Here is a 26,937-nt window from a genome sequence, read left to right as displayed (position 1 = left end):
GTATTCATGCCATGCAAAATAATTCCCAATTCTATGGCTCTCCAAATGGCAATTCACACTTGCATAATTATACATTATCAGGAAGCAGATTAATATGTTCCTTCCATTGCAGTTAGAACTCAGTTTCACTTTGAAATTCTAACGAAGTAGATTCCATTTGATTGCATTCAGCATTCCTGCTTTCAGTTTTTGGAGCTATTTGAAAGGAGCACATTGCCAAATTAGCTGATGATCAGTGTCAGCTGGTTGCAAGATACATGAGAGGTGGTTTTATCCATTGTTGCTGTGTATTAGAGATGCTTACTTTATAATATTATGCAGCTCATCAATGTCCAAAAATAATATGCATTAAATTCATTTTCCAGCCTTCAATTGTCCTAGAAAAGTACATTTCTGTTGTTACTATAATCACAACTGTGGGCTAGTCTGTGGCCTGGACAAAGGAGAATAAAGCACCAACTTACTCAATTGTGCCAGCTACTAGAATCACAAGCAGGCACGCAGGGCATGTCAGGAGAATTATGTTGCACTAGGCAGGGACTTTAGACCTGGCACAATGTATTTCCCCCACAGAGTAGCAAAAAAACAGGAGGCAGATCCTGACTTCTAGAATCATGGGCTGCTCCTGGGGCACCGTACCAATGCACTGACCCTTGTTCAGGGCTTGTCGCAAAGCCATAGTTAAGTCCAATGTTAGCAATTTTCATGTTAAGCATACTACTAATTGATTTTAGTGCTAATGTTGTTGTAATTATGTGCTATCTGCTTTGCAATACTAATAGATATGAACATTTTCATTCTAAGGCCTTGTTTTCAAGGAGTGGAATGTGATCAATTGATCTATAAAAATAAATGCTCTCAGATGAACCACAATGTGAAAAGTCTTAAACCCAATGACTCTGGGGTTTTGGTCTTTTACATATTTGTAAGAAATCTGCATGGAGTAATTTCTTTGGCTTCAAACACTTTTTATGGGCTCCTGTAACTCAAAAATGACACCAGATGAATTATAACAAGTGCTCAAAGTTACAGGCTGGGGCTGAATGACTGAACTTAATGGTGATTTATACTAAGGTATTTCTACAACATGAGGCATGAACACATTATTCTTTTGGGACTAAATCCTGCACAACAGTGCATAGACCTGGCAGTAGAGGGGATGATTTAGAGCAGCATGTTTAGTCTAGGTGGTTGATTTAGTTCTGCAAGGTCCTGCGTTTAAATCTTGTTTAGTTTATTAATATCTGTATTGCACTTGGTGTCATGGGTAACACAGTTTCATCATTTTTAGCTAACAAATAAAATCATCTCTAGCACTTGGACTCTAGCAGTGAACAAGTGGGTAGAGGGTGGGCACAGGTCCCCAGCAGCTCCACTCCTCATGTGCAATGGGGAGAAAGAATTTCCTGTGGGGCAGGATAGGCACAGATTTCACAGCGGTTGGAGTCTGAGATCAGGAGTAGTGAAGAGGAAAGGGGAATTTGTGATGAGAGATTACACTAGGATGTTTGTGGGAATGTTTGAAGGATGAAAAGCTGGCTGTTTGGGTTGTCAGGGAAGATGGGGATGGGGCACTTTATTAAATAATTAATACTGAGTAAGAATGAGTAACCATGTGATCAGTGGAACCAACAACTAGATGTTCCTTGTGAGATATTTTCTTATATGCAGAGTGTCAAATTCAATTAGCAACACATACTAAATAGTAGTAACAAGATTAAAGACCCTTTTCATGGTTCAGTTATAAAAGTAGTTCCTAATCCTGCATGGTGACTGACAATACAGTATTTAAATGAAAGCTTTTCACTACAGCGCCCAGACATTAAAGATGTTTTCACAGTTTGAGACAGAAACAACCTACAAGGTAAGAAAAAAAGAAATACAAGTAATATTTTGTCCTTGTTATTGTTCTACAATAATGGACAAGATTGAGCTAGTTATTCAAAGAAACCTAAATGAAATAAGATCATATTTCCAGTTGTTCTTTTAGCCAGTTAAAAACATTTCTTTATACATTGGAGGCAATGCTAGATATTGGAGCCACACCCATTTACACCGCCTGAGGATCTGTCTTGGCATAAATAAATGCTTTTAACTGGCTAAAAGAAAAACCATTTGGCAAAATGATCTTATTTCAACTAGGCTTCCTTAAACAATTAAGTAGGCCACCTTGCCTAGTGTTACTTATACACATTTCTTTTTCCCAGCAAAAACAAACTTAAGTCCTCACTTTTTTTTTTTTTTTTTTTAGGAGATATACATTGACTACAGTGCCTGTCATTGCCTTCTTCAGAAAGTTGGCATCATTAAAATTCTTACTCCATTATCTTCTCCAAGCTTAAAGTTGGGTCATATTTTTCAGGTTCAGAGAGATTCTGAACTGCATCCAATTTCAGTTCTTCAATATAAACGTAATTACTGGTCAATACTTTTGGATAATTTAGATATCTGCTGAAACCATAAAATATTTCATCAATTATTTTTACTTCAAGTTTGAATTCACATAGGATTTTAAATTTCTGACCGGAAAGTAACTTTGTCCCAAGTCACCCTTTGTTCCTGATAATAGCTAAAACATGCTTCAGTGCTCATGGTATGAAACTCTTCAGCTTTATTGCTTCATAAAGTAGAAATCCTGATACAGATATTATTAAATATCAATAAAGTCTGTTGTTTAAAGATGCTTAGGGAAATCTGTTTCAACTCATAATTGGGAGGGGGAGAGGAAAGCAATGATAAGGTCAAGAATACTTAACCTTAGATTGGTATTATTCCCACAAGCAGACATATGATAAATACCTGGGCCTTTTAGATTATCTGTGGAAATGCACTTACTGCAATTAAGCAACCCACTGTTGTAGCATGAGTGCATATAGAAGAGATGTTTGCACCAAAACTTATATTGTGTATTGTTTATCTATTGCTATATTATCTGCATTTTCCTGCCTGCAAAGCTATTATGGTACGTACATGTTCTTATGAATTGTTTTGTTGTTATTATTTATTATTATTGTGTGCTTGGCAAATGCAAACATGGCTATGGCACTTTAAAGATAAACAAGACAATAAGCCCTAAGGAATTTACAATTAGGACAATTCATGAATGTTGACATCAGGTGAGAGGGAGGGATGAGGGATAACAGAAAAATTAAAGGACTGGGAAAATCGGCTTGGTAGAAGCATTATTACAGGATTTCACATCAGCTGTGATTCCACATTTTCCTTTCCTTTTTGTTGTAACTTTTTGTTTGTTTTTTTGCTGGTGTGTGTTTGTTATAACATCGGGTGGGAAAGAGGAAGCAGATAGTGCTAATAGAGAGATCAGGGATAGCACATTCCAAAAGAACTGTGTTTCAAAGAAGAATATGATAGCAGAGGGGAAGATCCCTGTCTAACAGGAGAAAGGAGGTAGTGTTCTATTCTGTTCTACAGAAGTTCTTAAATCATGCTCATCACCATAGTATGTGAGTGCCTTTCAGTAGCATGTTAAGTAATGTGACTAACATCTGTCACATGTTTGTTCTATCATACTCTTCTCAGGTGGAGAAGCATATGTAGTAGAGTGTCTCATTTTGTTTGTTTTTTAAATAAATATATGCATTGCTATTTATGTAAGAGAAGTCAAGGTCAAAGAAATGTGTCTTTCCCTTGGAGTGGAAGGTGATGAGGGTTGTGATAGTCCTTAGTTCTCAGGGAGTTCATTCCACAGACTTGGACCAGCCCCTGAAAAAGTTCTGTCTCCCACACAGACAAACTTTTTCCTTATTGTAGAGAGTTCCATTGTGCCAGAGAAACAGAGTTGTCAATTATGTTCTTCAGCTCAGAGCTTTAGGCAAATTTTTAGATATCTGGGCCCAGGCTGGGGAGCACTTTGAAGTAAAGGACTGAGATCTATCATCCAAATTGATTCAAAATTTTATGGGAAGCTAGTGTAGAGAGTGGAGGACAGGTTTGATGCCTTGCTCGGAGAAGTGCTGGACTGTTCTGCATCAGCTGAAGTACATAGGATTGTGTGATTGTTTCCATTATAAACCCTCATCTTTACAACCAGGTTCACTGCCCCTCCTGTTTTTTCTCTCTTGGTCTTTCCTTTCTCTCTCCCCTCTTCCTTGCACCTCTTAGTGCTCTAACATTCTGAACTTCAAACTTAGACTCTGAGTACATAAAAAGTGGGGAGACACTTCTGCCTCTTCCCAGGTGTCCACCTACTGGCTCCTTCCTCTAATTCTTAGAAATACCAGAATAGACCAGGAGCCTGGACTGTAAAAAGTATCACTTTGGTTTACCATTAGCAACAGCAATGGAGTGAGAATGAATGAGGTGAAAACAGCCTCAAAACTCACTGTTATCAGAGCAAAGTGACAGACTCACTTCTGTCGTGTAGCTTTCCCTGAATGTCACTACAAGAAAAGAAATAAGATACAAGAGGAAGGATGTCAATAGAGAGAAGGGGCTGGCCATTTTAACAGGCTTCAAAAAGGTGGGCCAGTCTCTCCAGGTGTCAGAGTAACAGCCATGTTAGTCTGTATTCGCAAAAAGAAAAGGAGTACTTGTGGCACCTTAGAGACTAACCAATTTATTTGAGCATAAGCTTTCGTGAGCTACAGCTCACTTCATCGGATGCATACTGTGGAAACTGCAGAAGACATTATATACGCAGAGACCATGAAACAATACCTCCTCCCACCCCACTCTCCTGCTGGTAATAGCTTATCTAAAGTGATCACTCTCCTTACAATGTGTATGACAACCAAGTTGGGCCATTTCCAGCACAAATCCAGGTTTTCTCACCCTCCGCCTCCCCCTCCCCCCCCACACACAAACTCACTCTCCTGCTGGTAATAGCCCATCCAAAGTGACCACTCTCCTTACAATATGTATGATAATCAAGGTGGGCCACTTCCAGCACAAATCCAGGTTTTCTCACCCCCCCCCCTCCAAAAACTACACACACAAACTCACTCTCCTGCTGGTAATAGCTTATCCAAAGTGACCACTCTCCTTACAATGTGTATGAAAATCAAGGTGGGCCATTTCCAGCACAAATCCAGGTTTTCAAATGGCCCACCTTGATTATCATGCACATTGTAGGGAGAGTGGTCACTTTGGATGAGCTATTACCAGCAGGAGAGTGAGTTTGTGTGTGTATGGGGGTGGGGGGGTGAGAAAACCTGGATTTGTGCTGGAAATGGCCCACATTGTAAGGAGAGTGGTCACTTTGGATAAGCTATTATCAGCAGGAGAGTGAGTTTGTGTGTGTGTGTTTTGGGGGGGGGGGGTGAGAAAACCTGGATTTGTACTGGAAATGGCCCAACTTGGTTGTCATACACATTGTAAGGAGAGTGATCACTTTAGATAAGCTATTACCAGCAGGAGAGTGGGGTGGGAGGAGGTATTGTTTCATGGTCTCTGTGTATATAATGTCTTCTGCAGTTTCCACAGTATGCATCCGATGAAGTGAGCTGTAGCTCACGAAAGCTTACGTTCAAATAAATTGGTTAGTCTCTAAGGTGCCACAAGTACTCCTTTTCTCTCTCCAGGTGGTTCATGGCCCCTGCCAGCCAATGACAGCTTTCTGATCTCCTCAGAAGAATCTCAGCTCTAAGAAAAAGTTCTGGGGTTGGCTGGGAGGAACCAAGGGAAGATACTATAAAAGGACAGATGCAGGCCTCTTCCTGCTTCTCCTCCCTTGATTGTGTTAAATCCAGGACATGTTAGAGTGCTCTATATTTTAGCATTGAGGGAGGAGAAAACGACGGACTGCTTAAGGTGGTTGTAGCCTTCTCCCCTTTCATTGCTGCTGGGACAAATTGTTGGCAGAAGATATCTTATTTGAAGTTCAAGTTGCAGCTACTTGCCAAAAGATTCTGATTGCTGTCTCTGTCCTCACTGGTTCCTTGCCATTGAAGGGTGAGGGGTAAAAATAATGGAGAGAAGAAGAAAAGAGGGGAAGAAAAATGAGTAAAGAGAAATTCTTCCCAAACATCTACAGAGAAAAAAATAAGGAAACCAAACTTGACAATAGGAGGGTCATTATTATGATATGCTTTGTGTAAGATGTTCAGATACCAGTGAGGTGCATGGTTTAAGAACATAGAGAGAATCAAACAGTACTCAGTTCCTTCGTCTCATTCTTATTTCACTTAATTCCCAGATGTAATGTTACACCAGTGATGTATATCTGTAATTTATATTTGTAATCTATATCTATTGAGCTAAATCTATTTTCGTAGATGGAAATAAAGCTATTTGTGCTGGATAAAAATGGGACTAACAAAATATTTCATAATCTATTTAATTGTAATATTTTTTTACTTTTTAAACTCTTTACAACCTGGGTGGTTCTGGTGATTGTGAGAAAATTTGCTAAAGAGAGTAGAAATATTTGAGTTGGCATCATAGTTAAAAAGAAAACATTCTTGTGGCTCTGAATCCTAAACGTTTTTTAGAAATTGATAATACCAGAAAATCTAGAGAGATCTTCAATGAAAATTATGATGAAGTATTCTTTATACTGTTCTGAAACTGTGGAAATTGTATTTCTATCACTGGCATGAAAACATTCATTTATGTCTACCAACATGTTATTTCCCCCCTTTTTCAATTTTATCTAATCTAGATTTATATTTTTGAAAATAACATCTACTATCAACCTGATGTAAAGAGTAGCTCATTGCGACTGACATCCTCAGGAAAAGAAGGAATCATATTTAATGGAATTGCAGACTGGCTCTATGAAGGTAGGGTGGATAAATATAGCTGTTTATTAATACAGGGAAGAGATTCTTGTACAAAACCTACAGGAGAAAACTATTCATTCCATGACAATGGTGTCTGAAGCTATTTTGCTTTTTCTCTTCTTATTTTCTTGCAAAATTGCCTTCAGATCTTTGCATTAGCTCATATTTTCTATTGACTCACAACTTGGTTTGCATATAGTTATATTTTCTAGAGTGGGGGAGGGTCCCCAAAGTGCAGGGTAAAGAGCAATGAAAAAGTTTCGCAGCCGGAGCCCCACAAGACCGAGTCGGCTGGCATGGTCCAGACAGTTGTGTAGTTGCTGTGCAGACATACCCTTAGGCTTCTTTGAAAACCCGAGCTCAAATGGACTCTCTGAAATAAGAATGGTAATTTACATTGTATAGAGGTTTAAATGTCTGTATTCAAAAGATTACCTACCTCAGGTTTTAACAGATTCCATTAATGTTTTGTAAGTATTTTACTAGGTCAGTGAAGTTCAAAACCAGAGAGAAGAGCATCTTTAGCGTGGAAGATCATTTTAAATGCACTTCAGACACTGCAAATCTAATATGATTGCATATAAATTGGTATATTTAAGCATATAAAGTTAATTAAATCTGACCGAGCAGATCACCTTTTTGCTAAAACAAAGTATTGCTTGGGTCACATTCATGATTATTCAATACTTTGCTAGGCAACTTTGGGCCAAATTCTGCTAACCTTAAGGTGAATTGCACATACTTATAAGATGGTAGCCTGTGTGATATGCTCTAATTGGGGGCAGTGTGGAGTTGCACTGTGCCAAAGATAATTCTGAATGCCTTCTGGAGATCTCCAAATTCACACTGCTCCCCTTTATGGAGTGCAGTATATTCCTTCCCACCCTCCACCCCAGGCAGCTGACCAGCTCTGCTGTTCAGCACTTAGGCAGACAAAGTTATGGTTCTGCCAATTCTCCAGTCTTTTCTGGGCAGCATGCATCCCTGGGGAGTAATTAGAGGTCAGCCTGACATTTATTTAGGTCATCTGGAAGGGAGAGGGAGCCTCCACCTGATCACTAGGTAAAGTCTAGCATAAGAGAAGCCCTGGTGAAGTCAATTGGACTATATTAAATATTGGTAAAGGTTACTCAAATATACTTACTTGTGGGTAGTGTAGTAGTGAGCAAAACCGTTCACAAGATTAAGAGATAGCATTGTGGGATGAGTGAAACTGGGGAAAAGAAAGAGTCAGGTTTCAGGAGGGACTGGGGTGAAGTTGCTGACAAACTTTGGAGCTCTGGCATGTAACACTGGCCAAGATCTCTTTCCTATGACTGTGCCTGCCTGCCACATCACTTATGGCTAAGGAAACACTCAATATAAACAAGGATTACAAAAGCTGGTCCTTAGTTAATAGAGAATGAACGAGGAGATTCTAATGCTATTGTAGATCCTTATGGCAAAGCTGCACCTATTGTTAAGACCAGATACTGTGAGAGAAATAAATACGTTAAAATTACCTGAATACAATATAAGTATATTGACTGCAAAGGGCCTCGGTATTTGTAGTATTTGTATACAGTAACTAAAGGGTAACAAGACAAATTTCTGTCATTTATGCCATGCCAATGCAGCATTTTTCATGTGCATATCAGATTGTGCATATCAGATTGTGCATATCAGATTGCTTGATTGTGCATATCAGAAATTTATCTGTTATAAAAAAGGTTGGTGTGCATTTTTAGAAACTAAAATTTTTATTAAAGATAAATAGAATTGTTGACAGAACAAATTACTTTCTCTTACATAAGCATTAAAAGACGGGGTCAGAAATATAAATGATAAGAAAGAGAAGTAACTAGTTGAAAATGCACATATTAATGTTACGTTTGCCGCTGATATTCTACCTGAGCTGTACACGTGTGTATGTAAAATAGTGCATGCACGTGAACTTGCCCATGCGTTGAATGTGCATTGTAAAATTCCAGCACCTGTGTGCTCAGAGGTGTTAGAATTTCCATTCACAAAACTCACTGGAACATATGCTCATATGATGGTTTGCACCAGTCAATATATGTGTGTATCCACATGTGCAATTTCTAACGCAAGTGGATATGTAGGGGTTGGAAATCAGGTCCATTAACCTCTCCAAAAAACATGGATTTTCAGCAAGGCCACAACTTTTCCTCTGTTTTAATATGAAGGAAGCAGGACACACTGATGCGGAGGTCCTGTATTTCCAGTTTACTGTTTCAATTGCTCCTCGTTAATCCCTGTCAGGACAGGCACTGGAAGCCACTTTCTGAGGGGCTCCCCCACCACAGAGGGGGCTCTGTGAATGAGGTAATATCCAGCAAAGGTTATACAGCCTTGTGGGGGGCTCGGAGGGGTAGCCTGGGACTGTGAGGTCTGCGTGGCCTCTCTCAAGTGATTTCACCCATTCTCAGGCTGTCCAATCCGTGCCCCATAGCTCTGATGCAGGTCCTGCTCCTAGAGAACGGTCTCCATGGATTCCGAGGAATAGGCTACAGTGGAATGGAAGAAGCTGTTCCCCTCCCCCCCCCCCACACTCACCATCTCTTTAACACTTGTGAGAGGGTGCACATGGGGGTCTTTCCAGGCACAAATCCCAGCATATTGTGGCATGCTGACTCTTCTTCTTTCCTAGGTAACTTGTTAATTTAAGCGGTACTCTGCCAGCAGTAGATATATATGAAATATTGTGTGGTAGCATCAGGCATATAGCTGATTGAATACCTCACAATTATATTAATGGACATTCAGATGAATTCCAAATAGCCACTCATTTTGACCATATTTGTGTGGCTTTTTCATTTGCAATTCATAAATACTCACATTTCTGGGCTTTGGTTTACAGAAGTATTTGGGAGTGTCTGTTCTTTGTGTGAATATCCTTATTTAAATACAAACAGCGGTGTTTTAGAACAAACCAAAATGTTTGCCATATGAATGTTCATAGTCAGGGAGCAGAAAGAATATTCTGTAACTCAGGCAATCAATCACACATGAACAGCAATTAGTGAATATTCTGAATGGACAGCTTGTGAATACTCCAAATTTTGGTTTTCATACACACAGCTGAAATTTCTGTACAACACACTGTTCACTGAAAAAGTACAAATCGTAAATTAGCTAGTTAAAAAAAAATCAAAGTCTGATCACAGACTAAAAGTAAAAGAGCTAAATTAGTCAGATCTAGTGCTGGGCAGGAACTGGATTTTTCATTTGGCTGGGAATTCAGTAATTTTAAAAAAGAAAGAAAGAAATCCATTCCAAAACAGAATAAAACAAAACAAAAATCAAAATTTCATGCAAAATGAGGTTCAATAAAACTGAAGGTTTTCCTCAAATTAAAGAATAAAATATAAATAACTGGATAGAATGATATTAGTGCTAAAATGCCTTTAAATTCTATTGTGCAAATCATTTACAAAAAGAATTAAACATAAAAAATGGATAGAATGATAGTAGGGCTAAATATAAGGCAATAATAATCATCCCACTTATGCAGGTAATTCCACTGATATCATTGGGAATACTCATCTGAGTAAAAACTCATAATTTAGCCTATAATGGTCCTTAATATTCAGGCAATTCAGTCCAGGATAATTTTCAATATTTCTTTATAATTACAACAGCTGCATTGCAACAAAGCATAGAAACAATATAAAATGCAAATGAATGAGTTGGTAATCTGAATCACACAATAGTTACTTCTATGAATTTCCAAGAATATGCATCTGTTTCAGAGGAGCTTCTTCACTCTCATGTTGCCCACTGGTGGTCCCCGGATGGAGAAAGGTTGGCATTCCTGATGATAAATGACACTTTGGTACCAAACATGGTTATTCCTCGGTTTACTGGAGGTCTGTATCCCAAAGGAAAGCACTATCCATATCCTAAGGTAAGTAAAGTCTAAGTGCAATCTACAGCCCTTTTGCACACTTCAGTGAACCGACTGATAGCATTCTGCATTACTGAAGGACTGTTTCTACATAGTAAAAGAAGCTGCTTGTGTTGATGTGGCAGTAAAAGGAATAGCATTCAGGGTTATGCTATTTCAAATAGAGTTATAAAGCTTTTTGCTAGACAGAAATCATTAGGTCAGGATGAGACGTACAGTCTGTTTCATGCTAATATATGATTGGTGTATGCTCCAGCTTTTGAATGAAGAATGAAATGATCAGAAGGAGTCAAGAAAAAATGCTGCCAGAATTGCCTTTGAACAGCACAGGGTAGTAGTATATAGATGGATGAAGCATAAGAGGTTTCTGATAATACAGAGTATCCTAGTATCTGACTGCTACTTTTCATCAAACCATGGAATTATAAACAGGAATGAGAGGCCTTGGTTGGATAAAATAAGCATTGATATGAACTTTCCCCAAGTCTTTAAACTTAACAGAACCAAACCTTTCAGTGAGGTTCAAAAACTTGGATAAGGAGCGCCTGTCTTTTGTGATGAGGAGAGATCTGCAGGTCTAAACATGAGACTCTCTGATACCAGAATTAGAATCCTCCTAATTTCCTATTTGCTCCCCATAAACCCTCCCCCAAGGTTCCCCTGCTCAAAGTCTCCATATTCACTTACCTTTGTTACACTATACATTAAGATCCTAAATCTTGGCAGCCTCTTTGCTGGGTTCTGGCTACCACACTACTTTAGCTGTATCTCACATGTATTACTTAAGTTCATTATACAGGCAAGCTGAAGAAGAAAATACTAGGATGTTATATATAGAAAAGACATCATAGTCCTGATTCCCCTCGCCTATAAGCACGCTTTATGACTATGTAACCCCATTGACTTCAGTGAAGTTATACCAGATTTATATCCATGAGCAGAGAAATCAGGCTTTTATAAGTAGCTGTGGCAGGGTCTATGGCCCATTTCAGGGACAATTTGCAGCTTACAGTCAAAAAAGCCTGGGCACAATGAAGAAGCACCCTATCTCACGCTGGGGGCGAGGCTATATATAAACAGGAAAAGGAAGCCCAGGAGGAGAGATAAGGAACTGGAAGCCATGCTGGTTGTTATGGGCTGCAGGCTCACTCACACTTCAAGACACTAGCTTGACCTAGGCCTTAGTGACTTTGTTTTCTGACTATGAGTTTAGTTTCACTCAGGTAAAAGCCTTAGAAATTTGGTTAAGCTGCTGCTTCCCCAGTCTGATGTCTAAGGGAATGGAGAAAGCCTATCTGCCTCCTAGAAAAATAAGAAAACCAAGGGCATTAATTTGGAAGCCTTCTTAAAGGGGATGATTTTCTTTGTTAGTTTGGTTTTGGTCTCTCCTTGTTGGATTTTATGCAGTAAAATGCAAATATATAGAATGGGAGCTGGCTTCTTTGAAGGACGTACAGTGATTGCTGAGACACCAAAACAGCATAATGTGCAGTAGGTAGGTATTTTCATTAAAAATGTTAAACGTTCAAAACGTAAAGAAAGTAGCAATAGTTCAGTGTATAGATTAAAGATTTGGGTATGATTTTCAAAAATATTTAAGTTTCATTTTCATAAATGACTTGGGCATGCAGAAGTCAAAGTCCCATTGATTTTCCTAAGTCACTTAAGTAGTCTTGAAAATTTTAACCTTGCTTCTTCTCCAATTGAAATCAATTGGAGTTGACCCATTATCTTTAAAGGAGGAAAGATCAGACCTTAAAAATACCTATGATTTTCTTAAGAAACAGCATTCTAGAATGGCAATTATGATTATTATTTAGTACGATAGAACCTAGGAGCACCAGTCATGCAATTCTGCCAGCTTTGAAGTCTAAAAACAATTAATGAACCAAAAAAAATATACAAGGAACTCTTTTTTTAAAAAAAAATAGCACTACAAAGAAGTGAAAAATCTCAAAGCATTAGCAATTAAGCATAAAAGAGATGCACAATATTATTTCAGTAATCTCATTAATGAAAAACATTATCTTCATTTAATTTGTCTATTCAATAACAATTTAGCTTCCAGTTAAACATAATTTATTAATTAAGCTTGTGGTTAGGCAACATGGATAGTTAAAAGTTGTTGTTTAATACAGGATTTCACTTTACGTTATGCAGAAACTGTGACATGCTCACTTGGGATCTCACTCTGCAGTCCTTACTCACACACAGTAGTAATTACTCAAGACAATAATCCTGTGGAGTGTAAAGGAGTAAGTGCGAGTAAGGGTACCAGAATAAGGACATCTGTAGGGTTGACATGCTTGGAATTAAATGTGCGTTATATTTTCCACCTAGGAGCATATAATGAATGATATAATCCATTGCCAGAGAGGTAGAGTGAACCATTTTTGAATTAAAAACAAAAAACAAAACAAAAAACAAAAAAAAATACACTGTGTAAAGTTTTTGCATATATTTTTCATTGTCACTGCTGTTTCAATTCCGAGTTCTTGTCAGAAGTAGAAGTGTGGGAAAGCCATTCTGGTGGCATTTCTGGCCTCACTGGAAGCTGAAAGAACTCAAAATCTCACACAAAATATTTGCCCCCGAACCTTCAATTACAGACCTTTGCACCATAACTCACATGAGTCATCTCTCTGCAGTTAATGGAGCCTACTCACATGAGGAAAGTTACCCATGTCCTTTTGTGTTTCAAAGATCAGCCCGTCATTTTGCGGACACATGAACTTCTAGAGACTCAACCTAAGTGATCATCTAAATTTCATGTTTGCCTATAATTGGTTCAAACATACATCTGACTCCTGTCCTGCACCTCTCAGATATGGGTGGACATGGGATTTAGGCTAGAAATGTGATGAGATGAGTGCAATTTCCAAAGAAAATGTGTGTTGGTATTTCAGTGAGGCATCTTTTAAAGACCACACTGGGTCTGTAAATATCCCTACAATGAGCGAAGTGCACACAAGCTAGTTTTTTAACTAGTAGTGGTAAAAATTGTGGGTTTGATCATTTTTTCTTGATCCACAAATACTTTTGCCCATTCTGCATTAACAGGAAGTCCCCTCCTCTGCAGCAGCGGCATTGCCTCTTCTTCTGCTTCCCTGGGGCTCCTTGGAAAACTCTCTATGGGTCCTGAAATCTGCACAGTAGAGAGGGGTTGGGCAAAGTGGGAAATAGTGCAGGATAAGGGGCTTCACAGCATCTTCCCACTGGCCCTGCGGAGCCCAAAGTTAACAGTACTCAATTTTCTGACTCTCTTCCCCCCCCACACACAACCCACCTGAAGAGAGTAAGGAGACTCTGGTGATGGTCACCACCTGGAGAAGCTCTACTGGGGTTACATTGCCAGAGAATGGAGATGGGAGGAGCCTGTAATGGAACTCTGGAGCGGCCGTGGATTGAAGTACAGCACATCACACACGGGGTCTTGACTTCCTGTGGATCCTCAGTCTTTATGACCTTGGCATAGGACCCTTCCCCACACCCTAAAAAAAATGGGAAGAAATGCAGTGAAGATTTGTTCTTCCCTAGCTCCCTACCATTTACGTTAAATTATCCGTATCCCTTTTTCAACAAGATGATTAGCCAGCACATGATTACTTTAGGGATGCTAATTTAAGGAGAACTACATTTATTTCTGTGTGGAACACAGGCTCCACAGTAAGCCATGAATGATTCTAATAAGACGTAATATTTTAACAGTTCTAGCAGCTATGGAGTGAACCCACATAGATACCTAGTAGCTTGATCCCAGAATAAAAAAAAAAAAAACGTATCCAGATCTAAAAGCCATTTTATTCTGTAAAACTGAAAAGAGGATATGATTTTACATTTGTGGAAAGTACAAGCAGGAGTCCCATTACCACTCCAAATTAACTGAGCATTTCAGAGCTACTCGGAAGCAGGCAAACTGCAAATAGATATTTTATTATATTTTACAAAATCTTATAAAGTTCTACAATCTAGTGTTTATTTATTGGGGTAGTGCCTCCGAAACCCAGTCATGAATCCGGACTCCACTGTGGTAGGTGCTGTACAGATCCAGAGGAAAAAGATGTTCCCTGCCCAAGAGTTCACAATCTAAATCTCAATACAAGACAAAAGACAACGTGACTACAACAGGCAGATGGAGGAACCCAAGGAAACAATGAGACAACATTCATTACCATGATAGGCAGTAATCTGAGTAATATCTATATTATTGATAATGTGAACCTCAAAATATTTGAAGGTGCAGGATACCATCTGACCTACCTTCCTCTCCTCCCCAAGACATTCCATCCACCACCACCAATCCTATTTATCACCCTCTCTTTGATTGTTCCCCTTTTGTCAGCAGCAGTCTTTAGAGACATGAGAGATCCTAATGGTTCTTCCTTGGCTGCCCCTAGCATGAATGTCCAGGTTTGAATATTAGATCTATTACTAGAACGTTATTACAAAGCTCATTTAAACTGGACTTTTAACTACCCAACAAGAAAGAATGCCAACGGTGCTTTCTTGGGATGTATGCATCTTCCTGCTACAGTTTCATATGGTCTTACCTTCTGGAATCTTAGGGCTAGTCTACATGGTGCAGCAAAGCACTCTAGAGGGATGTGGATTTTAAAGCAGTTTAAGGTGTTGCACTCTAACTGCCCCATGTAGATCCTGATGGCAGGCTCTTAACAGGGCTACATTAATGCAAACTAGATACCTTTTAGAGCACACCATCATGGTTTGCACAGGGTAGCTAGAACTCATCACATTAGAGCTCTCTACAAATCACAGCCCTCTAAAGTGCTTTGCTGTGTAGACAACCCCTAAATCCTAAACACCATGGGGTATATTCTGCCTTTGAGCATGCATAATTCTGATAAAATATTAATGGAATTTCCATCTACATACAGAACTCACAAAATACTTTCCCAGTTAGTGTCATTTGAGTGGTCAATTTTTTTTGCATTACGGTATCTGTCTTCAGTGAATAGCAGCATGATCGATAGTATATACTCACTACTTTGGGTTTTGAGCTACATTTTCAATTGTGTAGTTGATTGACTCAGCAATTCGTGGGAGATAATGAGACAGAATTTTATTGTTTTCAATTGAAGATCACTTTAAGGGTTTTCAGGTTATGAAAATCATATTGAAATATATGTATTCCTTAAGTATATTTAGCTGTCAGTATTTCCAGTGCCTCTACATTACATGCTAAAATTTCTACTTCCTTGTTTTTCAAAGGCAGGTCAAACAAACCCAACAGTAAAGCTGTTTGTAGTCAATCTATATGGACCAACACATACACTGGAACTCATGCCACCTGACAGCTTTAAATCAAGGTATGTAATTTAATTGTTTTGCGAAACTCACGACTATCTCTGAGACCATCTCTTTCTTTATAGACCAACACAAAAGCTCAATTTAACTGGAGAGCTCTTGATATTCATGCCCAGGGCTGAGCATGGTGATGAGCACAGTATAAGAATCTGAATAGAATAGAACTCCATGGGATGGGCATCCTTAGTGGAAGTCCCAAGTATGTAGAATATGCACCTTTCTGAGATCCATCAGAGCCCAAATTTATTTTCGATTTATTGCACTAGATATTTACCTCATCAGGGAACTAAGATTCTAGAGAAATGGTAGAGGGCAGAGGGTTGTGAACAGAGATTTTGCTAGAGGTCAGTGTAGAACAGAATTATGCCATTTGTTTGCCCTGTTCCCACTTGCTGGCAAAGTTGGTTTCAGTTTCTGTGATGCACCTGGAAAATACAACAATGGGTGCATTATCAATAAATAAAATAAATACATTTCGATAAACTTTTTTAAAATGTAAAGTGATATATTTAGGAACTTTTCAAATCATTAGACATAAAGGATTTAGTTTATTCCTGCAGCCATATCACCTGTCAGATCCAAGCAGATCACATAAACTAAACTGTGATCCTGTCCGATCACATAGGCTAGGCTGTGTTGGACTTTGTCAATGTCTGCTACAGAGATCTCTGGGCATAAGTAGGTGCTTCAGGAAATAGTGAGATGATTTACTAGGTGTGACTCCTCCTCCTTTTGAGTCAGTACCGAAGTAGTGACAGCATGGTGCTGCCAGGAATTATCCTGCTGAAGTTACTGTCTTTTGCATGAGGCATAAAGCTGAGCTCTTGACCCCCTATGCTTATTAAAGATCTTTTGGAACTTGCTTTAAGGACAGGAGAGTTTTAATTAAAGTCTTCCAGCCAAATTCCAATTTATATCATTATATTCTGCCAGCCTAAATTCCCATTGCAGCTTCAGCTCGCTATGATAGTCCATTTTACTTCTTGCCCTAAATTGTTAGGTAATGTTATTTGGTGCTATTGAACAGCGCTGACTGCATTCTAGAGGTAAAGGAGGCCGTCACTGTGTATCATCACCTTGCCCTTCATCACAGAACAGTTTGAGGCTTATTTAAATATTATTAAAATAGTTTGAGCTCTCCTGCTAAAAGGTGGTAAATAAGATAAAGAATTATGTTACCACTAGTCCAAAAAAGCAGGGCATACACTTTGTTGTTTGTGCAGTCCTGCAAAGCCTGAACGGTTTTACAGTTTTTAACGGGTTCTTTGAAATGGCCATGACATTAACACTATGGGCCTGAATTATCACAGTTTCATACTGCTATAACTTCATTGACATCAGTAGAGCTACACCAGAGTCCTATGGTAATAATTCAGGGGTGAATCAGGTCCTGTTAGTTGCACATGCTGGCATGAATACTTACTGTTTAGATAAAAGGAATGATTTTGAATGGACTGTGCTTGCTGAAAATAGATTTTCTCTCTGAAAATGGAGCCTTTTATGAAAGACATGAACACAAATCAAATGTTTGCTAACTGGTCACTGGCAGAAGCAACAGCATATGCCCTTCTAAATGAGCTAAAAAAACCCCAACAACCAAAAAACAAAAACTGGAGAACAAACTCTTAAATGAAATGGATTAAAATCGTTCTTTAAATCGTACAAAGCCAGTGAAAGTATCAATTATATACAGTGGAATTCTTGAAATCTTCAAGAAAAGAAAAAAGAAGCACATAAATTTACCAGTTTTGTAAATTCATTCTTGCTCCTTAAGTGATCTGTTTCTCTCAGAGTAAAACAAAATTGAATTAATTAAATGAATATTGACATTGTTCAGTCTTTCTTTCCATCCTGAGCTGTAAAGCTAGCAACAACTGAATTCACAGACTGTCCTGTGTGGTCCTACAGGGACTCACTTCCCAGAGTTTGAGACTTTGGTGTGAAGCTCACTCTAGCTTTACTAAGACTAATGTTAACATTCTCAGTTCTCTTTGGGATACACTCAGTTAAAAAAAAAATCCATTCTGCTGTTGCATCATGGAAACCAGAGCAAGGCTGTACAAACCTGGAAAAATCAATTTTAATTTTACCTATTAAAGCATAATGCCCTAGTTATCTAAAATAGAAAGTTGACATAGGTATGAGTCAAGCATCGTTAGAAAGTTGTGATCTGCAACTCGCATTCAGGTAAACTGAATGTTTGTCAATCTGAGTCTTACGTGCACATAAAACATGTACAAACATGAGAGAAGTCAAGAGTTGGGCAGGGCTTTTAATGATTCTGACGCTTTAGTATTAACTTGTTTCAGGAATCAGTGTTTTGCAGTCCCATTAGTAATAAGATCAGCAACGTGTTTCTCAAAAAAACAGTAATGGGAACCTTTAAAAATTCTCTAGAGTTCGGTTCACTTTTAGGGATATTTTTTATATAGAACTTTTAGCAAAAAAGTCTTTCTGAAAATAGATATTGTGCATGCCTTAACCACTAAAGGTGACATATACTTCTCTGTGTTCCCCTAAAGCCTCACTTAGGGTGAGGAATTTAGGCCCAGATCTTTGAGTGCAGTTGAATCACGCTCAGTGCAGGATCTGAGAGGGTGGCAAAGCATGATCTAGAATCTTGTTAGATCCCTAACATAAGTGAGAGCAGCTTCAGGGCTGCTTTAACCTATCCTGGCTGCAAAAGCCCCATTGAAGCCTTCTTCCAGCCCAGAATTGCCTAAGTGCTCTGGGCATTTCCCCCTATACATGAGGTTGTCGAGTATGGTGTAAACTGGCAGTATGAGACTGGGATTTACCTATGCAAGCAGGTCCCTGAAGTAAATTACTGTTTTACACTGCGAACGTGGTACAAAGGAGCTGGAGACCCAGTGTCAACAATCTCATCCTTAAAGTGTCTGTGTTCTGAAAAGTAACTGCAAAAATTGTATCACTCAGTGTTTCTATTCACAGTGTGTAACTAGATCCGTTCTTCTTCAATGACATAGTTTTTTACTACATTTTATGTCTCTCAATTTCTTGGGGCCCATACAAGGAGTAATGTCTGTGCAATACACAGAATTGTTGACTAAGAACCCAATTCTGTCCATGGAATGGATGTTTTGCTCTTGATTTTAATGGGACTAGGATCAGGTCCTATGTTCCAATTGTAAAGCCAAATCTCAGTTACCTATACCTTTGCAATCTTCAAAGACAGATGTCAATAGCACAGTCAGGATGAAAAGATGTCATGGTATTTTTTTTTCGAATCAAGTTATAAACACTCGAAAAATTGGATTTGTGTAAATACAGATAAAATGTAATAACCCTGCTACGAGACTCCACTATCGTCTTCATTGTTTGCAGTATTTCCACATCATCAGATTCATTTATATATGTATTTTTTGTTTGTGAATGTGGGGGATGGGGTAGTTAGATATTTAAGAACTGGAAGGAACCTCAAGAGGTCATCTAGTCCAGTCTCCTGCACTCATGGCAGGATTAAGTATTATCTAGACCATCCCTGAAAGGTGTTTGTCTAACCTGTTCTTAAAAATATCCAATGATGGAGACTCCGCAACCTCCGTAGGCAATTTATTCCGGTGCTTAGCCACCCTGACAGTTTGGAAGTTTTTCCTAATGTCCAACCTAAACCTCCCATGCTGCAATTTAAACACATTGCTTCTTGTCCTATCCTCAGAAGTTAAGAAAAACATATTTTTTCTTCCTCCTCCTTGTAACAACCTTTTACATACTTGAAAACTGTTATCATGCCCCCTCTCAGTCTTCTCTTTTCGAGACTAAACAAACCTATTTTTTTCAATCTTCCCTCATAGGTCATGTTTTCTAGACCTTTAATCATTTTTGTCACTCTTCTCTAGACTCTCCAATTTATCCACATTCTTCCTGAAATGTGGCACCCAGAACAAAGGCACTTGCAACCCTTCGCAGCTTGGTATCATCCACAAACTTTATAAGTGTACTCAGTATGCCATTATCTAAATCACTGATGAAGATATTGAACAGATCCAGACCCAGAACTGATCCCTGCGGGACCCCACCCATTATGCCCTTCCAGCATGACTGTGAACCACTGATAACTACTCTCTGGAAACGGTTTTCTAACAAGTTTTGTACCCACTTTACAATAGGTCCATCTAGGTTGTATTTCCCTAGTTTGTTTATGAGACAGTCATGCGAGACAATATCAGAAGCTTTACTGAAGTAAAGATATACCACTTCTACCACTTCCCCCCATCCACAAGGCTTGTTACCCTGTCAAAGAAAGCTATCAGGTTGGTGTGACACGATTTGTTTTTGACAAATTTTGACCGTTACTTATCACCTTATGATCTTCTAGATGTTTTCAAATTGACTGCTTAATTATTTGCTTCTTTATCTTTCCAAGTAGAGAAGTAAAGCTGACTGGTCTGTAATTCCCTGGGTTGTCCTTATTTCCCTTTTTATAGATTGGCACTATATTTGCCCTTTTCCAATCTTGTGGAATCTCTCCCATCTTCCATGACTTCTCAAAGATAATTGCTAATGCCTCAGATATCTCCTCAGTCAGCTCCTTGAGTATTCTCGGATGCATTTCATCAGGCCCTGGTGACTTGAAGACATCTAATTTGTACAAGTAATTTTTAACTTGTTCTTTCCCTATTTTAGCCTCTTCTGATCCTACCTCATTTTCACTGGCATTCACTATGTTAGACATCCAATCACCACCAACCTTCTTGGTGAAAACTGAAACAAAGAAGTCATTAAGCACCTCTGCCATTTCCAGATTTTCTGTTATTCCCCTTCTCCCCCCCCCCCCCACCCCTGCCCAATTGAGTAATGGGCCTACTCTGTCCTTGGTCTTCCTCTTGCTTCTAAAGTTTTTGCACAATGTTTTCTTGGTACCCTTTTTGTATCCAGCTAGTTTGATCTCATCTTATGCCTAGGCCTTTCTAATTTTGTCCCTACATACTTGTGTTATTTGTTTATACTCATCCTTTGTAATTTGACCTAGTTTCTACTTTCTGTAGGACACATTTTTTTAAAATTTTTAGATCATTGAAGATCTCCTGGTTGAGCTAGAGTGCTCTCTTGCCATACTTCCTATCTTTTCTATACAGCAGGATAGTTTGCTCTTGTGCCCTTAATAATGTCACTGAAAAACTGCCAACTGTCTACTATTGCTTTTATCCCCTTAGATTTGCTTCCAATGGGATCTTACTTACCATCTCCCTGAGTTTGCTAAAGTCTGCCTTCTTGAAATCCACTGTCTTTATTTTGCTGTTCTCTCTCCTACCATTCCTTAGAATCATGAACTCATCATTTCATGATCACTTGCACCCAAGCTGCCTTCCACTTTCAAATTCTCAACCAGTTCCTCCCTATTTGTCAAAATCAAATCTAGAACAGCCTCTCCCCTGGTAGCTGTCTCCACCTTCTAAAATAAAAAATTGTCTCCAATACATTCCAAGAACTTATTGGATAATCTGTGCCCTGCTGTGTTGTTTTCCCAACAAATTCTGGGTAACTGAAGTCCCCCATCACCACCTAGTCTTGTGCTTTAGATGATTTTGTTTGCTGTTTAAAAAAAAGCCTCATTCACCTCTTCTTCCTGGTTAGGTGGTCTGTAGTAGACCCCTACCATGACATCACCCTTGTTCTTACCCCTTTTATCCTTACCTAGAGACTTCCAACAAGTCTGTCTCCTATTTCCATCTGAACCTCAGTCCAAGTGTATACATTTTTAATATATAAGGCAACACCTCCTCCCTTTTTTCCTTGCCTGTCCTTCCTCAGCAAGCTGTACCCTTCTATACCAATATTCCAGTCATGCGTATTATCCCATCAGGTCTCTGTGATGCCAACTATTTCATAGTTGTTTTTATTTACTAGCATTTCGAATTCTTCCTGCTTATTCCCCATACTTCTCACATAAGTATACAGACATCTAAGATACTGATTTGATTTCCACCCCACCCCCCCGTTCTGTCTTGTCTCTCCCTTATCCCTGCTATAACAGCCTATGCTCCCCACAAATTCCAAACCTTCTCCCAGGTCTCCATGTTCTTGACTTACCTGTGGGCTTTGGTCACCTGCCCCCATCAAACCTAGTTTAAAGTCCTCCTCACGAGGTTAGCCAATGTGTATCCAAATATGCTCTTCCCCTTCCTCAGTAGGTGGACCCCCATTTCTGTTTAGCAGTCCTTCTCCCTGGAACAGCATCCCATGGTCAAGGAAGCCAAAGCCTTCCTGGCAACACCATCTTTGCAGTCAGGCATTCACCTCCAGGATGCATCTGTCTCTGCATGGACCCCTACCCTTAACGAGAAGGATCAAAGAGAACACCACCTGCACTCCAAATTCCTTCACCCATACTCCCAGAGCCCAATTTGCCAAATTGTTTCATTCCACCCCTCCCCAAAAATCAAAATGTTTCATTTTAACATTTTCAAAATGAAACATTTAAATGTTTCAATTTGAAATGACTTTTTGTTTAGAAATGTCCTTCAAGTTCATGGAAGAATAAATAAATAAATTCTGAAATCAATATGAAACATTTTGTTTCAGGTCGAATTAAACTTTTTGTTTGACTTGAAATGATTTTTTTTAACTTTTCAATTCATTGTCTCCCCTACCCCCCCAACCCCGATTTTTCAGAAATACCAGCAAAGCAACAAATCAATGATTTCCACAGCTCTAGCCCTAGCTCTGCTTATAGACTTGTTATGTGATGGGAGAATTCATTCCACCCTCTGTCCCCTCATCTTTAAAATGGTTGTAACAATCTACCAACAATCTAACCTACCTCACAGGCTTGTTGTAAAAGAGTAAGCCATTAAGATCAGCATAGCAAATGGATGGAACATGTTATGTAAATGCAAAGAACTAAAGTATTGTAATTTAATCATAGACATTATGGTCATCTGATCCTTCCCATTGAATACTTTCAATTCCTTAAGCCCTTATCTGTCATAAATTTCCTATTTAAATTATTATTTATGTTATTTGTGAGTATTAGGGTAATAACCAGGGACCAAACTAAGACTGATAACTCATTCTTCTAGGTGCAGTGCAAACACATGGTAAAAGTCCCTTCCCCAAAGAGCTTAGCATCTAAGTAGACAAGAGAGATGTAGAACATAAGAACAGCCATACTGGGTCAGACCAAAGGTCCATCTAGCCCAGTATCCTATCTTCTGACAGAGGTCAATGCCAGGTGCCCCACAGGGAATGACTAGAACAGGTAATCAGCAAGTGATCCATCCCCTGTTGCCCATTCCCAGGTTCTGGCAAACAAAGGCTAGGGACACCATCCCTCCCCATCCTGGCGAATAGCCACTGATGGACCTATCCTCCATGAATTTATCTGGTTCTGTTTTGAACCCTGTTTTATTCTTGGCCTTCACACATCCTTTGGCAAAGAGTTCCACAAACTAACTATGTGTTGTATGAAAAAAATGCTTCATTTTGTTTGTTTTAAAACTGCTGCCTATTAATTTCATTTGGTGACCCCTAGTTCTTGTGGTATGAGAAAGCGTAAATAACACTTCCTTATTTACTTTCTCCCTACCAGTCATGATTTTATGAGTCAAGATGATTCAGTCTTATCCCCCCTTAGTCATCTCTTTTCCAAGCTGAAAAGTCCCAGTTTTATTAATTTCTCCTTACATGGAAGCCATTCCATCCCCTTAATCATTTTTGTTGCCCTTTTCTGAACCTTTTCCAATTCCAATATATCTTTTTTGAGAGGGGGCGACCACATCTGCACACATTATTCAAGATGTGGGCATACCGTGGATTTATATAGAGGCAGTATGATATTTTCTGTCTTATCTATCCCTTTCTTAATGATTCCCAACATTCTGTTTGCTTTTTTGACTGTTACTGCACATTGAGTGCATGTTTTCAGAGAACTATCCACAATGACTCCAAGATTTCTTTCTTGAGTGGTAACAGCTAATTTAGACTCCATCATTTTACATGTATAGTTGGGATTATGTTTTCCAATGTGCATTAGTTTGCATTTATCAATACTGAATTTCATCTGCGAGGTTGTTGCCCAGTCACCCAGTTTTGAGAGATCCTTTTGTAGCTGTTCACAGTCTGCTTGGGACGTAACTGTCTCGAGTAGTTTTGTATCATCTGCAAATTTTGGCACCTCAGTGTTTACCCCTTTTTCCAGATCATTTATGAATATGTTGAATAGGACTGGTCCCACTACAGACCCCCGGGGGGACACCACTATTTACCTCTCTCCACTCTGAAATCTGACCACTTATTCCTACCCTTTGTTTCCTATCTTTTAACCAGTTACTGATCCATGAGAGGACCTTTCCTCTTATTCCATGACAGCTTACTTTGCTTAAGAGCCTTTGGTGAGGGACCTTGTCAAAGGCTTTCTGAAAATCTAAGTACACTGTATCCACTGTATCTCCCTTGTCCACATGCTTGTTAACCCCCTTAAAGAATTCTAGTAGATTAGTGAGGCATGGTTTCCCTTTACAAAAACCATGTTGACTCTTCCCCAACAAATTATGTTCATCTATGTGTCTGACAACTTTGTTCTTTACTATAGTTTGAACCAGTTTGCCCGGTACTGAAGTCAGACTTACTGGCCTGTAATTGCCAGGATCCCCTCTGGGGCCCTTTTTAAAAATTGGCGTCATATTAGGTATCCTCCAGTCATTTGGTATAGAATCTGATTTAAATGACAGGTTAGAGACTACAGTTAGTAGTCCTGCAATTTCACATTTGAGTTCCTTCAGAACTCCTAGGTGAATACTATCTGGTCCTGGTGACTTATTACTCTTTAGTTTATCCATTTGTTCCAAAACCTCCTCTAATGACATATCATTCTGGGAGAGTTCCTCAGATTAGTCACCTAAAAAGAATGGCTCAATCTCCCTCACATCCTCAGCCATGAAGATCCGTGCAAAGAATTCATTTAGTTTCTCCGCAATGGCCTTATCATCCCTGAATGTTCCTTTAGCATCTCAATCATCCAGTGGCCCCACTGCTTGTTTATCAGGCTTCTTGCTTCTGATGTACACAGTGTGGAAGACAGGAAGTATTATTGTCCCCATTTTGCAAATGGGGAACTAAGCCACAAACATATTAAGATAAGAGGTACTTAGCACCCACAACTCCAGCTATAGTTAATGGTAGCAGCAGTTGCCTAGCATTTCTGAAGATCAGGCCCTAAGGCCCCGTTCCTCAAACACCTTTAAATGCCTAAGCACTTGGAAGATCTGGGCCTAAGTGACTTGTCCAAAGTCACTCAGGGAGTCTGTGGTAGATCCATCAAACTGTATCTCCTGAGTCCCAGTTTTTTTTCCTTAACTAAAAGACTAGCTTTCTTTCAATATAGCACGCAACAGTACTTGATTTTAATGAGTTTGGTTACCTGGCAGGGTTCGTTTCTAGTTGCACAGTATTAACTTTTGCACCAGTGTCCGTAAGTGCAAAAATTTCCCATTAGTACCCATAAATGCATATAGTACCTCTTTCTAATACACAGCAGTATAAATAATTTAAAAACACAATATATATTTTAGGAACTCATTCGTAGGACAAGAATCTAGTGTTTACCTTTCTTAGCAGACAATCTGCCAGCAAACTAAAAGAGCAACACAGCGTAGCTTGTTCATGCTAGCACACGCTGTATTTATTCAACCAGATCCACAACTATTTCATACAGTCACCATACACTAGGGTACACCATCATTCCATTGCCACAAGTTTTAAGTAACAGAAACTTCCTGCTACTGTAATCGGTAGATATGTTTCACAACCTATTCATTGGCTCTAAATTAGACTTCAATTACTTCATTATAGCAAGTTGTCTGAATTTGCAAAATTGGATTTTTTTCTTGGACAGATTCTTATTTTAAAGCTCAAAACATTTTTTTCAAACTATTCTAATTCAAATCTAAGTATCCACTCTTCAGGCAAATTTAGATTGTGAATGTAACTATGCTTTCAGAGTAATTCAATGCAAATCCCTTTTCTTTGTTCAGATTACTGTCTCTGTTGACTTTGCTAAGCACTTAGCATGGCAGGCAATAAGATAATGCACATATCTTCTCATTCACTAGGTTCCCCAAACGCACAAGTGAGATAGGAGGATCATACATTTTTAAATGATAATTAATGCGTTAGCATATTATTGTGGTGTGAACATAATATAGTGCTCAATTTAGACCACCAAATTAAAGGAAAAAATTGTAAGAAAAGATTATTGCTCTTTCAACTGAGTGTATCTCAAAGAAGGATGGATTTAGTATTTGTGTGTGTATGTAACATACACACACACACGCACACATATATATACACATATATGTGAGTCCTGTCTGTTGCCCAACACTACCAATTATAAGACCCTGTTTTCAGCTCATAACTTTGTCAAATTTTAACCATTCATTCTGCAAATTTGTGTGGCAGGTGTCTGCCCTAGGCTGATATATTAATTTTCAGCCAAAATGGCTAAGCCATTTCAAAAAACGAGGCTAGAGAAAATACATTGCTTCCCTCATATTCAAAAATTTGGGTGACTTTTTCTTTCAACCTCTCTAGTGCTCCCATGCTTTGGAGCAGGAACTTGACATGTGCTGGTGGGATGGGAGGTGGGTGGTCTTTGTTTCAGAAATATGCCTTGTAGTGTCCCCATGAAATCTGAGCAAATTTAGCCAGTTTATAAACCTCTAAAAATTACAGTTTGCACATGCTCTGTAGAGTCTCTTTCAATTTCAGCAGCTAAAGACTCTGAAGAGTCCATATTTACCAAGCATGCTCAAGCCTCTCTCAGCTCCTAATATTAACCAGACTGTGTATGCACCATTCCCACAGAGTGATTTAGTATGCCCATTCCCCCACAACTCCTGTATGTGACCAGACTGTAGATGCAACATCCCTGCAGAACAACTGAGCATGCTCTAGCCCAGAGTCATACGGACAAAGCCAGACTTTCTCTCTAATGGCTGCTTCCAG

The 26,937-nt window shown here is 39.0% G+C and overlaps 1 protein-coding gene across 1 annotated transcript in view; it reads left to right on the top strand.

The window, feature by feature from the left end:
* The window catches only part of DPP10 (dipeptidyl peptidase like 10), a 434,888-nt gene that overhangs the window by 365,639 nt on the left and 42,312 nt on the right, over positions 1 to 26,937 (top strand). The window contains exons 8-10 of the mRNA XM_077829757.1: positions 6,620 to 6,740; positions 10,493 to 10,647; positions 15,877 to 15,974. Coding sequence (XP_077685883.1) covers positions 6,620 to 6,740; positions 10,493 to 10,647; positions 15,877 to 15,974 — 374 coding nt within the window. The remainder of the gene's footprint in view (positions 1 to 6,619; positions 6,741 to 10,492; positions 10,648 to 15,876; positions 15,975 to 26,937) is intronic.

This window comes from Eretmochelys imbricata, chromosome 11 (genome assembly GCF_965152235.1).
Source record: "Eretmochelys imbricata isolate rEreImb1 chromosome 11, rEreImb1.hap1, whole genome shotgun sequence".
Lineage (NCBI taxonomy): Eukaryota > Metazoa > Chordata > Testudines > Cheloniidae > Eretmochelys > Eretmochelys imbricata.
The sequence above is the reverse complement of the archived record's forward strand: the minus strand, read 5'-3'. Positions and strand labels throughout refer to the sequence as shown.